Raw genomic sequence first — 14,999 nt, forward strand, 5'->3', positions numbered from 1 at the left:
ATGCACATAATCAGCACTTACATTTCTTTCTTTCAAATCAGGTTAGCAAGGAAACTTTTTTTTAATCACTAGACGGATTGTCATAGGTCTCTCTCCATATTACTAAACTGACCAATCAGTTTGGATATTCAAATGAGGCAACGTCATTTGCATCCTTCCGTGTAAATAACCAATCATAATCAAAGGTGACATTTGAAGCCAATCAGATCATTCTAATGCTTCTGGTTAACGACAGGTAAGAGAAACTTTCATATCTGGACAAAATACAGGTAAAATCCAAATTATTGAAGGATTATTACAGTATATAACCTCTGCAGTCTCCCTCACGGACCAGCACCGCAGGCTTCAAGATGTTCAAGTAAGTAAAAAGCCAAATATTTGACAGTATTTTTAAACAGGTGACCTTTTTTTTGTGTGTGTGCACAAAAGATGACAAAACTTAAAAAAGAACATTAATAAATAGTGTATTTTAAATACATAACATCATTACAATGCAATAAACTCCAGTAACCAATAAATATACCAATAATACAAATTTAAGTCTTATTATTTGAATTAGATGAGTACCGATAGACATAGAGGTACGATATAAAGTCAATCCCAAATAAATATGATAAATTAAATCACAATATCAGTATAATTACTAAACACAATTGTTTTGTTGGTGCGTGGACCAAAGGAAGCATTCTGCTAACAGATTTTACATTGGAGCTTTTCTCTATGTAGCTGCATATTTATGCATAGGCTATATGTGTGTGACACATTCATCCGCTGTTGTGCATATTCTACATTACACCCCTTCTCATTTGCGTTACAATTAAGCTTTTAGCCTTTATCCAATGTGACGTCCTTAATAATAACACAGGATTGATGAGATGATGGTCCTCTTTAAATTTGACAGTTGTGTCACTTTTGAGTGATATATATATATAAAAGGAACATTAGAGGACAGCATAGTTGAACGACTCTCCATAGCCCGCTTCACGCATGTATTTCTCCATGTCCAGCGGCTCAGACACTCGCAGCACTGCCTGATCATTGGCGCTTCTCTCTCCTGATTGGAGCTTTCTGATCAGCTCAGCCAATAGGACTCGCTTCTTTGGTTTCCACCGGCAGCAGGACTCGATAATAGAATATCTAGAGAACAAATGTTACTTTGTATGTTCATATTACAGTGGCCATCAGAATAAAATAGATTCATTGTTGACTAATAAGTTAACAGTTTAGACAGTTTCTGATGACATTTTTGTCCTTTAATAGAGAAAATATTGCTCAGAGATTTCTTGTTTTTTTGTATAGCGAGTCCCTCTTGGGAGACTTAAAGGGATATTTCACCCAAAAATGAAAATTCTGTCATCATTTACTCACCCATGTTGTTCCAAACATGAATGAATTTCTTTCTTCTGCTGAACACAAAGTAAGGTATTTTGAAGAATGTATGTAACCAAATAGTTGATAGGCCCCATTGACTTATGAGGACTTATGAGTCAATGAGGTGTGGAAGCTTGTTTCTTCCACTGAATAAATTTTTTTTTAAAAAATTATTAATTGTGACCTATTATCTTACAATTCAGATTGAAATATATAAATTGGCAGTTGCGAGTTATAAAGTCAGAATTGCGAAATATGAACTTGCAAATCTGAGAAAAAAGTCAGTCTTTTCCCCCCCCTCAGAATTGGACTTTATAACTCGCAATTGCGACTTTATATCTAACAATTCTTAGAAAAGAAGTCAGAATTGCGAGGTATAAACTCACAATTTTGAGAAAAAAAGTCAGAATTGCCAGTTTATATCTTGCAATTGTGAGTTTATATCTCACACTTATCATAAAAGAGTTAGAATTGCGAGATGTTAACTTGCGATTGAGAGAGAAAAAATTCAGAATTGTGATATAAAAAGTCTCAATTATCTTTTAACGAGTTTTATTCCTTGGCAGAAATAAGCTTCCATAATGGGGCCCATCAACTGTTTGGTTACATATTCTTCAAAATGTCTTCTTTTGTGTTCGGCAGAAGAAAGAAATTCATACAGGTTTGAAACAACTTGAGGGTTGCGATGACAGAATTTCATTTTTGGTTGAACTATCCCTTTAACAGAGATCTCAGTTATGTTTTTATTTATTTGTTTGTTTTAGATGTTTTGTCCTGAAATGTCTTAGAAGAAATGGGTGTGTGTGTGTGTATATATATATATATATATATATATATATATATATGAAGCAACAAAATTGATGTGGAGAAATGTTTAAGTTCGTAGTGAGATCTTTGACTTTTGATATCAGACTTTGGGATCTGAGATCTTAAGACATTGTCGAGATTTCTTCTGAAACTCTAGAAATCTGATAAACTTGAGTTTTTTTTTTTTTTTAGATAAAATTTGTTTATGTGTGGGTAAAGTGACATACAGTGTATTGGAGCAGTTGGGGGGTCTCGTTATTGTGTTCTCTCGCTGTAGATGCTGCAGAAGTTCACTGGCCATGATGTTGGGAAAGGGGGGCTCTCCTGAGATTAGAAACAACGAGGTAAAAAGCTTTAGACAACTTAACAAATTGGTTATTTTTTTCCATAGAAGTGGAGCCCAAATACAACAATGCAATATTGAATGACAGACACACTCACCTAATGTCACCATCTCATAGAGCAAAATGCCAAAGGACCATCTATGGAGGATTAATGAAAAATGAATACAATGTAAAGATCAAAGGTTAAAAAACACTGACTGAAAGTAAACTCACATGTCGCTACTTTGCTGGAGAGGTTGCCGTCCCAACACCTCTGGTGCTTGCCACTTTCTCATTTCTATATCTTCCACATCTCTTATAGAGCCTGCATTCATTTGCCTGTGGTATGCTGGGCCCAAACCCCACAGTTTGACTGACAGGTCCCGACCAACCAGGACACTTCGAGCCCTGACATTGCCATGGATGCAGTTCTTACTATGCAGATACTCCTGGAACATCAAGACCGGTTGTGTCAGGACAAGAACATGTGGTCTTGGGTATGACAATATATTTATTGTACGTTGTAAAATTAAAATGCTCCGGTTAAGTGCTCGTGACTGGCCATGATTAATGCATGCCAGAGTCAAACAAAGTAAAAGGCTCGTTATGATTGATGAAGTTGTCAGTATGTGCTGAAACTATGCCTGGGTGGCTCATAAAAACTCTCCATTCATATATACTTTCATACATTGACAGGCTTTCAGGATGGAACTGACTTGTCAATATGATTGTATAAATCTTGCAAGCAAATTTGTTATCTAACCAGAGCAGATCCAATCTGAGCGCCCATGGTAAAGATTCGTTTTTCAGTCATGTCACACGGTGGTGCCTGACCTGTGTGGTCCTGTGAAAGAGATTTACAGTCAGTCAAAACAAAGCTGAGGTTTAAACTTGTAGTTTGACTTTTAATCAATCCATTAAAAAATGAGATCATTAGTAATGACACAACCTCTATTTCATTCATTCGCAGGTGACCTCTAGTTCAAATAACTGATCAATTCATTCAGAGAGTTTAATGTCAATATTTTACAGTAATTGCAAGACATTTCATGTTTATCTATCAAAATGGCAGTTTTGTGGCTTTTAGTTCAGGTCTGTTAGCTTTGAGGTCATTTATATGCTAGTGTACTCCTAAAATGTATAGTTTTAGGATTGGTATAATTTTTTAAAAGTATTTTTGAAAGAAGTCTCTTCTGCTCACCAAGGCTGCATTTATTTGATTAAAAATACAGTAAAAACAGTAATATTGAATATCATCAAAAAGTTGATTTATTTCACTAATTCCATTAAAAAAGTGAAACTTGTATATTATATTCATTCATTACACACAGACTGATATATTTCAAATATTTATTTCTTTTAATTTTGATGATTATAACTGACAACTAAGGAAAATCCCAAATTCAGTATCTCAGAAAATTAGAATATTACTTAAGACCAATACAAAGAAAGGATTTTTAGAAATCTTGGCCAACTGAAAAGTATGAACATGAAAAGTATGAGCATGTACAGCACTCAATACTTAGTTGGGGCTCCTTTTGCCTGAATTACTGCAGCAATGCGGCGTGGCATGGAGTCGATCAGTCTGTGGCACTGCTCAGGTGTTATAAGAGCCAAGGTTGCTCTGATAGTGGCCTTCAGCTCTTCTGCATTGTTGGGTCTGGCATATCGCATCTTCCTTTTCACAATACCCCATAGATTTTCTATGGGGTTAAGGTCAGGCGAGTTTGCTTGCCAATTAAGAACAGGGATACCATGGTCCTTAAACCAGGTACTGGTAGCTTTGGCACTGTGTGCAGGTGCCAAGTCCTGTTGGAAAATGAAATCTGCATCTCCATAAAGTTGGTCAGCAGCAGGAAGCATGAAGTGCTCTAAAACTTCCTGGTATACGGCTGCGTTGACCTTGGACCTCAGAAACCACAGTGGACCAACACCAGCAGATGACATGGCACCCCAAACCATCACTGACTGTGGAAACTTTACACTGGACCTCAAGCAACGTGGATTGTGTGCCTTTCCTCTCTTCCTCCAGACTCTGGGACCCTGATTTCCAAAAGAAATGCAAAATTTACTTTCATCAGAGAACATAACTTTGGACCACTCAGCAGCAGTCCAGTCCTTTTTGTCTTTAGCCCAGGCGAGAGACGCTTCTGACGCTGTCTGTTGTTCAAGAGTGGCTTGACACAAGGAATGCGACAGCTGAAACCCATGTCTTGCATACGTCTGTGCGTAGTGGTTCTTGAAGCACTGACTCCAGCTGCAGTCCACTCTTTGTGAGTCTCCCCCACATTTTTGAATGGGTTTTGTTTCACAATCCTCTCCAGGGTGCGGTTATCCCTATTGCTTGTACACTTTTTTCTACCACATCTTTTCCTTCCCTTCGCCTCTCTGTTAATGCGTTTGGACACAGAGCTCTGTGAACAGCCAGCCTCTTTTGCAATGACCTTTTGTGTCTTGCCCTCCTTGTGCAAGGTGTCAATGGTCATCTTTTGGACAACTGTCAAGTCAGCAGTCTTCCCCATGATTGTGTAGCCTACAGAACTAGACTGAGAGACCATTTAAAGGCCTTTGCAGGTGTTTTGAGTTAATTAGCTGATTAGAGTGTGGCACCAGGTGTCTTCAATATTCAACCTTTTCACAATATTCTAATTTTCTGAGATACTGAATTTGGGATTTTCCTTAGTTGTCAGTTATAATCATCAAAATTAAAAGAAATAAACATTTGAAATATATCAGTCTGTGTGTAATGAATGAATATAATATACAAGTTTCACTTTTTGAATGGAATTAGTGAAATAAATCAACTTTTTGATGATATTCTAATTATATGACCAGCACCTGTGTGTGTGTGTATATATATATATATATATATATATATAAACCATTAAATAATTTAAAATATTATAAATACAAAAGCATTTAAAAAACATTATTTATTTAAAAAAATAAATAAATAAATAAATAAATAAGAAATGAAATTAAAACATTGTTCTTTCTTTTCTAGGAAAAACAGAACTCATCTTGCATTTTTGTCCAATAAAATTCACTCTAGGATAAGAATATTCCTCCCCCAATAACACTTGTTTTTTTTTTATTATCAAAGCAGTATTATCCGCTTGTTAAGTCGTGGCGTAAGGAACACCGTTTCCGGGTCCAAGCCTCGACTCGTTTCACTTGAGAATGCCATCGACGGCCATTTATGAGCGCTATTTATTCATATTAAACATCAATCATTTTAAAAAGTTAAACATTTTAAATACTTACAGTCTACACAACAGTCTCCGTGCTCACAGCGTCACAGACATTAATGTTTTAACGATTTAGAAAAGATGAATCATTGTCTGGCCATCTGGAATTTTGGTATGGAGATAAAGGTTATGATTATAATTTTTTTGTAGTATTACACCACATCGTGTGTGTATATTAGCACCATTTGTTGTTTTCTTGTGGTATGAGATAGAGCGTTTGGACCCGGAAGCGCTGCCGCGTGACGTCAGACTTAACAACCGCATAGTTCATGTCTGTGATCTGAATTAAAAACAGCGATAATCCCCTTTCACACCCAAATTCCTGTTTCAAAAGGAAATATGTCAACACAGGAAAGAAACCTAAACTTGTTAAGCCAGTTCATGGCATATATTTAGCAATCTGGAAACTAGTTTTATCTTTTTCTCATGCAAGACTGAAAATTAAGCATTACTCTGTACCTGTCTGCACCTCCACAGGAAGCTCAGCAGATCTCCGTGTTCAAGCTGTTCTACCACTATCAAGGGTGTATGCACAGTCTCCACCCCCAGTATTTTGGGCAGTGATGGATGCGGTCCCAACTCTGAAAGGAATTGGGAAAACCCCAAAAAAGACTGGCGCTCTCTGGCATTGGCTGATTCTGTATGGGGAAAATTTGGAGTAGAAAGTAAGATTGTTCAGTTTATGTATTGCAATACACAAATTATCTATCTATCTATCTATCTATCTATCTCTATCTGTCTATTTATCTTGTCTGTCTATCCATCCATTCATCCAAGCATCTTTGCGAGAATCAAACCAGCAAAATTCTGGTTGTCAGCCCTGAACTTTAAGAACAAGTGAGACAGAATTCTACCACTGATTCGTAATAAAATACACTGAAAATTGTTTTAACCTCAGGTAACCGTATGCTTCATGTGGAAATATTAAAATGAATTAGTTTTATACCAGATCATCTGACCACATTAGTCTCAAGAAGAATTAGTCTTAGAAGCGTCTCAATCAGCTCCCTAGTTCAGTCTGAAATCAGTATATCGTGTACGTGAATTCGGGCACTACACATTGGGACACTGATGATGACATGACAAGGACAATGAAGACATTGTACAACGTCACTATTTACAATTTATTTATGAACAACAGCAGAACAGAATTTTTTTTAAACAATTATTTTTTTAATGCTATTACATTATGATAAATACTTGTTACATATACCTGCAACATTTCAGTCTTAAATGAATTATAAATGTTAGATAGATTGTGTTCAGTGTCAAGTTTATGCTGAAATAAAATTAAATAATGTTTGAGGGTTTTTTTTTTCGAAACATCTAGACGTGTCATTATGTGTGGTGAGTTGGCTCGCATAATTTATGTTTTGCGCTTCAAAACTTCCCTTAAGGGAAAATAGTGAGCATCGATGCTCCATGGTTTTCATGGTGCATTTCATTTTGCAGTTGAGACTGTCCTTAAGATGGCTGACAGCTTGATCAGTGGCCTGACTACTGAATTACGGAGCTGATTGAGACACGTTAAAAAAATTAAAGATCAGATCAGACAGAAATAGCTGGACATTTTCTGTTTATACAATGTATGTGCAATGGAAATGATTTTACTTACAACTTAATACCTACAATGTTAAAAATCAAATGGTTATTTAATCTTCTTAAAAGGGTGTTTTCAATAAAATATAACAGGACAGGGAATGTGTTTTTATTGTCCATCAGATTATGTATCCAACATAGTGCTGTTATTATTAACTGAAACTAAAACTTTTAAAACCATCTTCGTTAATTTAAATAAAACTGTAATAAAATATATATTAGATGAAACTCAAAATAAATAGAAATGTTGTCTTGGCAACTAAGTTGAAGTACTAAAATTGTTAAAACTAAAATAAAAATAAATTAATGCTAAATAGAAATATTAATAAAAACTAATAAAATGACTAAAACCTAAACTAAAATTAAAATGAAAACTGAAAACATAAAATACAAGCTAATTCAAAATATTAAAATACATATTATAATAGTTTATAAATGATATTAAAATAACACTGATCCAACCTTACCTTTAAGCACTCGTAAAATGACTGGCTGGCTGTCCGTGACAGCTCTGTGCAATGTGAAGTTGTCCTGTTTCACTGAGAAGGTGAGGGGGAGTGGAGAGACCATCTGGAAGGTGCCCAGATGCCTCACAGTGGTGTGCTGAGGTACTGCGGGCCTGGAATTCTGCATGTCATGGTGAGGTTGGGCTGTCATGGGAATAACCTCATGTTCCATTGGGTTCAGCTCTGCCGGAGCTGTTGTTGCAAAGTAAATCAAAAGATTAAGACATGGAAAACTTGTTAAAAGAGTTTGGTGTATATTAAGACTTGTGTAAAAGTCTTTTATACAAACACTTTGATAATTAATGAGCGAGATAATCTATTAATAAACGTTGTAATCATTCTTAAAGGGAAAGCCCTGTAAATAAAGATAGTGATCAATCATCGAAGGCTTATAAATAAACATTGTGATCATGCATGAAACAGAAGACCTTTAAATAAACACAACAGAGCGACTTGAGTATTTGGTGTGTAACAAAGTCAGATGCCGTAGCTACCATCAATGCCTTGCAGGTGCCGTCTGTTGCTGTTACGGTGCCTGTTTGAGTTATGATGGTGTTGTGTGTCATCTTTTTCATTTTTGTGGTGTCCATAAAGATGTGATGGCTTATGGGAGCATTTGAGCACAAACAAAATGATCAGTGTGGTAAGAAAAGCCACGAGAAACAGCACTGGAATGACGATTAGTTCTACTTCATAAAAAAGCACTCCTGCAAGGTAATAGAAACACAATGGGATTAGAAAGCTTTTTTGTTTGTGTGTGTGTGTGTGTGTGTGTGTGTGTGTGTGTGTGTGTGTGTGTGTGTTTTATATGCTGGCACGTTTTGGTCACAGATAGAGTTGAGAGTGTGTCATGTAATTAGACACCTGATCACTCTCTTAAGCTTCACTTCTTAAGCTCTAGTCTCCTCCTACTTCCTCCAAAGACATCACAGTGCTCATTGTTTGCAGCTGCACTAGTGTAAATGATGAGTTTGTAAAGCTCCAGTTTAAAGGTACACTATATTGCCAAAAGTTTTGGGACGCCTGCCTTTACGTGCACATGAACTTTAATGACATCCCATTCTTAATCCGTAGGGTTTAATATGGAGTTGGCCAACCCTTTGCAGCTATAACAGCTTCAACTCTTCTGTGAGGGCTTTCCACAAGGTTTAGGAGTGTGTTTATGGGAATTTTTGACCATTCTTCTAGAAGTGCATTTGTGAGGTCAGGCAGTGATGTTGGCAAGAAGGCCTGGCTCGCAGTCTCCGCTCTAATTCATCCCAAAGGTGTTCTATCGGGTTGAGGTCAGGACTCTGTGCAGGCCAGTCAAGTTCCTCCACACCAAACTCGCTCATCCATGTCTTTATGGACCTTGCTTTGCGCACTGGTGCGCAGTCATGTTGGAACAGGAAGGGGTCATCCCCAAACTGTTCCCACAAAGTTGGGATCATGAAATTGTCCAAGCCCAACCCCTGAAAAACAACCCCACACCATAATCCCCCTCCACCAAACTTTACACTTGGCACAATGCAGTCAGGGAAGTACCGTTCTCCTGGCAACCGCCAAACCCAGACTTGTCCATCTGATTGCCAGACAGAGAAGCGAGATTGGTCACTCCAGAGAACACGTCTCCACTGCACTAGAGTCCAGTGGCGGCGTGCTTTACTCCACTGCATCCGACGCTTTGCATTGCACTTGGTGATGTAATAAGGCTTGGATGCAGCTGCTCGGCCATGGAAACCCATTCCATGAAGCTCTCTACACACTGTTCTTGAGCTAATCTGAAGGCCACACAAAGTTTGGAGGTCTGTAGCTATTGACTCTGCAGAAAGTTGGCGACTTCTGTGCACTGTGCGCCTCAGCATGCGCTGACCCCGCTCTATGATTTTACATGGCCTACCACTTCGTGGCTGAGTTGCTGTTGTTCCCAATTGCTTCAACTTTATGATACCACTAACAGTTGACCGTGGAATATTTAGTACTGAGGAAATTTTCACGAATGGACTTATTGCACAGGTGGCTACCTATCACGGTACCACACTTGAATTCACTGAGCTCCTGAGAGCAACACATTCTTTCACAAATGTTTGTAGAAGCAGTCTGCATGCCTAGGTGCTTGATTTTATACACCTGTGGCCATGGAAGTGATTGGAACACCTGAATTCAATGATTTGGAGGGGTGTCCCAATACTTTTGGCAATATAGTGTACGTTTACACGACAATGATGTACTACAAACAGAATTTTTTTCCTACAGGTGACAACATCTAAATCCCAAATGGCACACTTCTATGCACTTTCGGTCCTGTGGACTTACAATGGCTGCCGCGTTCGCATTTCTGTTAAGTCCACGAGACCGTAGGGTGTCCCATTTATCATTTTAGGTTTCAGAAGGGTGTTTGCGAGTGCCCCCTTTGCGGCCGCTATGAGCCCTCGATGCGCACTTCAGCTGAGCACGCAAATCTGCGAGCTACACAAAGGACTTTACCTGGCAGTCAAAGCTGCATTACGTCATGAAAGTGCGGACTCAGAGGAAGACCGTGAGAGTTTAGGGTGCCATTTGGGACTGGGCCATTATTGTCAAAATGATCCTCATTTACACAGATCTTTGATAACTACTGAAAATGCTGTATTATGCATGCCAGGCCAGTAGTTGGCGATGTCACTTTGTAAAGAAACATTACAAGCTGATAGACTGAACACGTAATATGCATTTGCATCATGTCACTGTTTTCACAAATTCATGTTTTTGTCTTTTACATGGAGACAACGTGCACTGTGACATCAGGATGTGACGTATAAAGTCTCTGCAGCGTCTTAAGTTTGCTTATGATCTGCAATTTCTCTGTCTAGAATACTATATGTTAACTGCTGGTTAACATATAGTCATTCACTATATCATACTCATTCCATTGTCTGACATTAAGCTATATATTGTATTGAAATATAGTATGTGCCGGCAGTTGGCACATGACGTCATCTACCGACATTTAAGGCCCCGTCCTGATATACTTCAAGCGAAATCGAAGAACAAACTGGTGTGACGTAATTTAGAAGACAATCAAGCCATTGGTCTGTGGTGATGTCAAAATGTCCCACCCGTCCTTCAGATGAGACGTTAAGCTGAGGTCCTGACTCTCTGTGGTCATTAAAAATCCCATGGCACTTCTCGTAAAGAATAGGGGTAAAACCCCAGTGTCCTGGCCAAATTCCCTCCATTGGTCTTTATCAATAATGGCCTCCTAATCCCTATCCATTGAATTGGCTCAATTGACTCTCTCTCCACCTGTAGCTGGTGTGTGGTGAGCGCACATCGTGACATCGCTATGATCAGATTCTATCTTAAAGGGTTAGTTCACCCAAAAATGAAAATTATTCCATAATTTGCTCACCCTCAAGCCATCCTAGGTGTACTGAATGGCGAAAAGTAATTCAAGTAATAAAAGTAATACATATAATTCCATTGGGTTGATAAATGCCTTCTGAAGCAAAGCGATGGGTTTTTGTAAGAAAAATATCCATATTTAAAACTTTATAAACTATAATCACTCTGCGCTTCCGGCAACGGCCGTACGTGAGTCTAGTTCAGCGGAAGAGTGACCTCTGACCCGACGTATGACATACTGACGAACGCGGAAGTGCAAAGGATAGAGCAAAACAAAACACCGGTCACGAATTAGAAGTCTAAAATGAGAAGTTTTAACAAGAAATGTCAGAGGATTTCAATATAAGACAAGAGGAGCTTGAGTTTGTTGCCCAGCCCTATTTGTTTAAACCGTGAGAGGCATCTGAGCTTCATAAAGCATGAATTTATAAAGTTTTAAATATGGATATTTTTCTTACAAAAATGCATCGCTTCACTTCAAAAGGTCTTTATTAAACCAAATTTGAGCCCTATGGATTACTTTTATTATGGATGGATGCATTTTAGTTTTGCTTCAAAATGTGCCAAAAATGTGTGTGAGCTATCCCTTTAAGCCCCGTTCACATTGAAAATAGTTGGCAACACTGCTCTGGTCTGATTATTTGTCATTTTACGTATTTATGAGATGGAGACTTCAAGTGTGTGTGTGTTCTGATTTCAACACCTTCTAAAAAGTTTATTTGTCCTTTTTTTTTTTTGGTGGTTTTTGTTATTGGTTCATTTTCTGTTATGTAAAGGCAGCCTAAAATGTGTATCTGTTTTACGAGTTCGCACTTACAGATAATCAGATACAGTATAACATATGCATATTTGGCGTGCTGTCAGAGGGGAGGGCTCCAACAAGCCTGAACCTAGAGTACTCCCAAAGTTAAACCTAGCACATCACTTACCACAAAGAGTGCCTGGTGTACATGGATCTGTTGTGTTAGTTGAATTAGACATACTGTAAAAGGAAAAAAAATATTACCACCATTAATTAAATATGGCAAAGCACCAACTTCAAAACACTATATGTAAACTGATATCCAACAATTCAAGAGCAATGCTATTCACCTACATCAGCTTATGGGTTTTATGAGTGTAAGGATAACATCTCTGGCATAATCATGCAGTGCATGTGTGCAGTTTGGCAGCTGTCTTTGAAACATAAAACTGTAAATGTTCGACATTGATTACCCATGTGGTTTGCTGTATGTTTTGCAGAAAATGTTATTGCTAGTGTGTATATATTGTGAGTAAATCATTTGTATGTTTTCACAATGCTTTTAAATATCAGTCATAAAGCTAAATTAATTTGGGCGTATCTGACATATTTATTCAGCAATGAAATATGCAAGCAGTTATGGAGTCCCATCCTATTTGATAAACAGCTAAATATTTGTTATAATTAAATCATGACAATGATGAAGCTTTTGCCTCTATATAACACTGCCATGAAAAGAAAATATGATCAACACCGGTAGTCATGACAATAAAATTTGTGACCAATGGTTTAAAAATAGCTTTGAATTTATCAAGATAAAACCTCCTGAGACATGCAGAACATCAATCTATGTACTGTACCTGTACAGTATAAAAAAACACGTCATGACGTCATGCCTTGAACACTCCTATTATTTATCATCCTTTGTCAGCACATTCTTTCGTGGCATCTTGAGTTTGTGTACGAGACTACCAGACTGTCACTTAACCGGTTGTTCCGCATTATTGTCTTTACATCATAGACACACCACAAACTTGAGCCACTGTGAGCTCAGTATAATGTAAATATCAGCTTGTGGATTTCAAATTTTGGTTTGAATGCAGTAGAATTAAGCTGGTGAAATTGTAGATAAGCTTAATTTACTTAATCTTCTAACTCTTTCAAGTATTATAAGTTTGTGTGTGTGTGTGTGTGTGTGTGTGTATATATATATATATATATATATATATATATATATATATATAGTTTTTTTTTACTCGGCCATTTTGACGTGGTTGAATTTAAAAAACATGTATGTACACTATATATGTGTGTGTATGTATGTATATATATATATATATATATATATATAATGCAGCATATTGTAAAATAATATATGCATATAAATATATTATAAATACAGCAATGAACTTACATGTCATCTTCTTTCAGTGTGAAGAATGATGAAACTATTTCTCATTTTCCAAACTTGGTAATTTCCTTCTTGTCAGAGGCTGTTTTTGCTGTATTTTATTCCCAAAGTATCATCATCTCTGTCCCATCTCTTCGTATTCTACAAGTGCTATTTTTCTTGCTGTTAGTCATTTGCTTAAATTCTTGCTGCCACACCCTCCTCCTACAGCTGTTTCTTTAAGCTCCGCCTTCACCTGAGTTTCTGTCATGCATCACTGTACCACATAGACAGGATATGATATGATACTGACTCAGCTGTCATTTCTTGCATGTTATATGTTTGCATAGAAAGTTTAATTAAACATTTGCCTCAAATTCTACCTGTACCTCAACCTTAATAAGCATCTTTACATTAGCCTGTATCATAATGAAACAGAATGGTGAGTGAAAGAAGCTGTTTCTTAGAAAAAAAAGGTTGAGTGAGGTTCTTGAGTCATTTTTAAATGTTGGTTGTTCTAATTTTTTCTAGTGATAAAGTATATTTACGAGTTGCTTAATTCATGAAATGTAATTACATTTAAAAATAAATTAAAACAAAATTAATAAAAACTAAATCCATAAAATGGTTCCATGATGGGAACTCCTAAAAGGTTCTATATGCGAAGCACCAGGCAGAATCCTTTAAAGGGTTAGTTCACCCAAAAATGAAAATTTTGTCATCATTTACTCACCCTCAAGTTGTTCCAAAACTGTATACATTTCTTTGTTCTGCTGAACACAAAGGAAGATATTTGGAAGAATGTTTGTAACCAAGCAGATCTCGCCCCCCATTTACTACCATAGTAGGGAAAAAAATACTATGGTAGTCAATGGGGGGGTGAGATCTGCTTGGTTACAAACATTCTTCCAAATAACAGAATATGTGAAAATGCATGTTTTGTTCCAGTCAAAAACTAAAAAAATGTTTGTTTGTTTATTTATTTCCTTAAAAAATATGCATTTTTATCCGAATGTTAAATATGGTATATTGTAAAATGTTTTTAAAACTATTGTAGACAGTACTATTTGTAATCTTTCAAGAAATGTTTACATACACTTGCTAGTAAATTTCACAATTAATTACAAAGAAATGACAAGTAACACTATTGAATTGTGAAATTTTGAAGTAGGAAGACTGAAATAGTATTTTCTTGTAATACATACACTGTAAACCTGAATAAGTTGGCAAAACTCATAAAAATTGAGGCAATCAGTTACATCAAAATTTTTAAGTTAAGAAATTCAGTTTAAGTAAACAGAACTGGCAGATTTTTATTTTGCACTCATACATTTTAATTGTTTAACCTGAAATATTTAAGTACACTAATTCATACATTTAACTTAAAATAATCATGTAATCTCAACGTAAACATTTTTATTAATGTAAACTTAGCTAGCTATAACAAGCTAATTCAGAAAATGCTAACTTGCTAATTTGTTAACATGTTAGCAATAGCATGGTATAGCACTTGCTGAATGAGTACAGCAATATAAAACATTAATAAATATTCCTGCTTTCAAACCAAGCCGCATACACCACTTGTCACCATGATGGTAACTCTCCAAAAACCCATATTAACAGAAACTCTTAAAAAAAAAAAAAAAATTA

At 36.7% G+C, this 14,999-nt stretch overlaps 1 protein-coding gene across 4 annotated transcripts; it reads right to left on the reverse strand.

Moving 5' to 3' along the window:
- Positions 1 to 447: 447 nt before the first annotated feature.
- Positions 448 to 13,534, reverse strand: styk1a (serine/threonine/tyrosine kinase 1a). Of its 4 annotated transcripts, none has more exons than XM_051873618.1 (10): positions 13,374 to 13,533; positions 12,147 to 12,199; positions 8,349 to 8,457; positions 7,816 to 8,046; positions 6,209 to 6,387; positions 3,265 to 3,345; positions 2,736 to 2,950; positions 2,620 to 2,660; positions 2,406 to 2,502; positions 448 to 1,137 (listed from the first exon to the last, which is right to left on the reverse strand). In XM_051873618.1, exons 1-10 carry the CDS (start codon positions 13,378 to 13,380, stop codon positions 942 to 944), a joined length of 1,209 nt encoding a protein of 402 aa, XP_051729578.1. In that variant the 5' UTR covers positions 13,381 to 13,533; the 3' UTR covers positions 448 to 941. The 4 variants fall into 4 exon arrangements, with proteins under 4 accessions (XP_051729578.1, XP_051729576.1, XP_051729577.1 ...); XM_051873616.1 differs by having other exon boundaries at positions 8,349 to 8,561; XM_051873617.1 differs by lacking the exon at positions 3,265 to 3,345 and having other exon boundaries at positions 8,349 to 8,561; positions 13,374 to 13,534.
- Between the last annotated feature and the right edge of the window lie 1,465 nt (positions 13,535 to 14,999).

This window comes from Ctenopharyngodon idella, chromosome 19 (genome assembly GCF_019924925.1).
Source record: "Ctenopharyngodon idella isolate HZGC_01 chromosome 19, HZGC01, whole genome shotgun sequence".
NCBI lineage: Eukaryota > Metazoa > Chordata > Actinopteri > Cypriniformes > Xenocyprididae > Ctenopharyngodon > Ctenopharyngodon idella.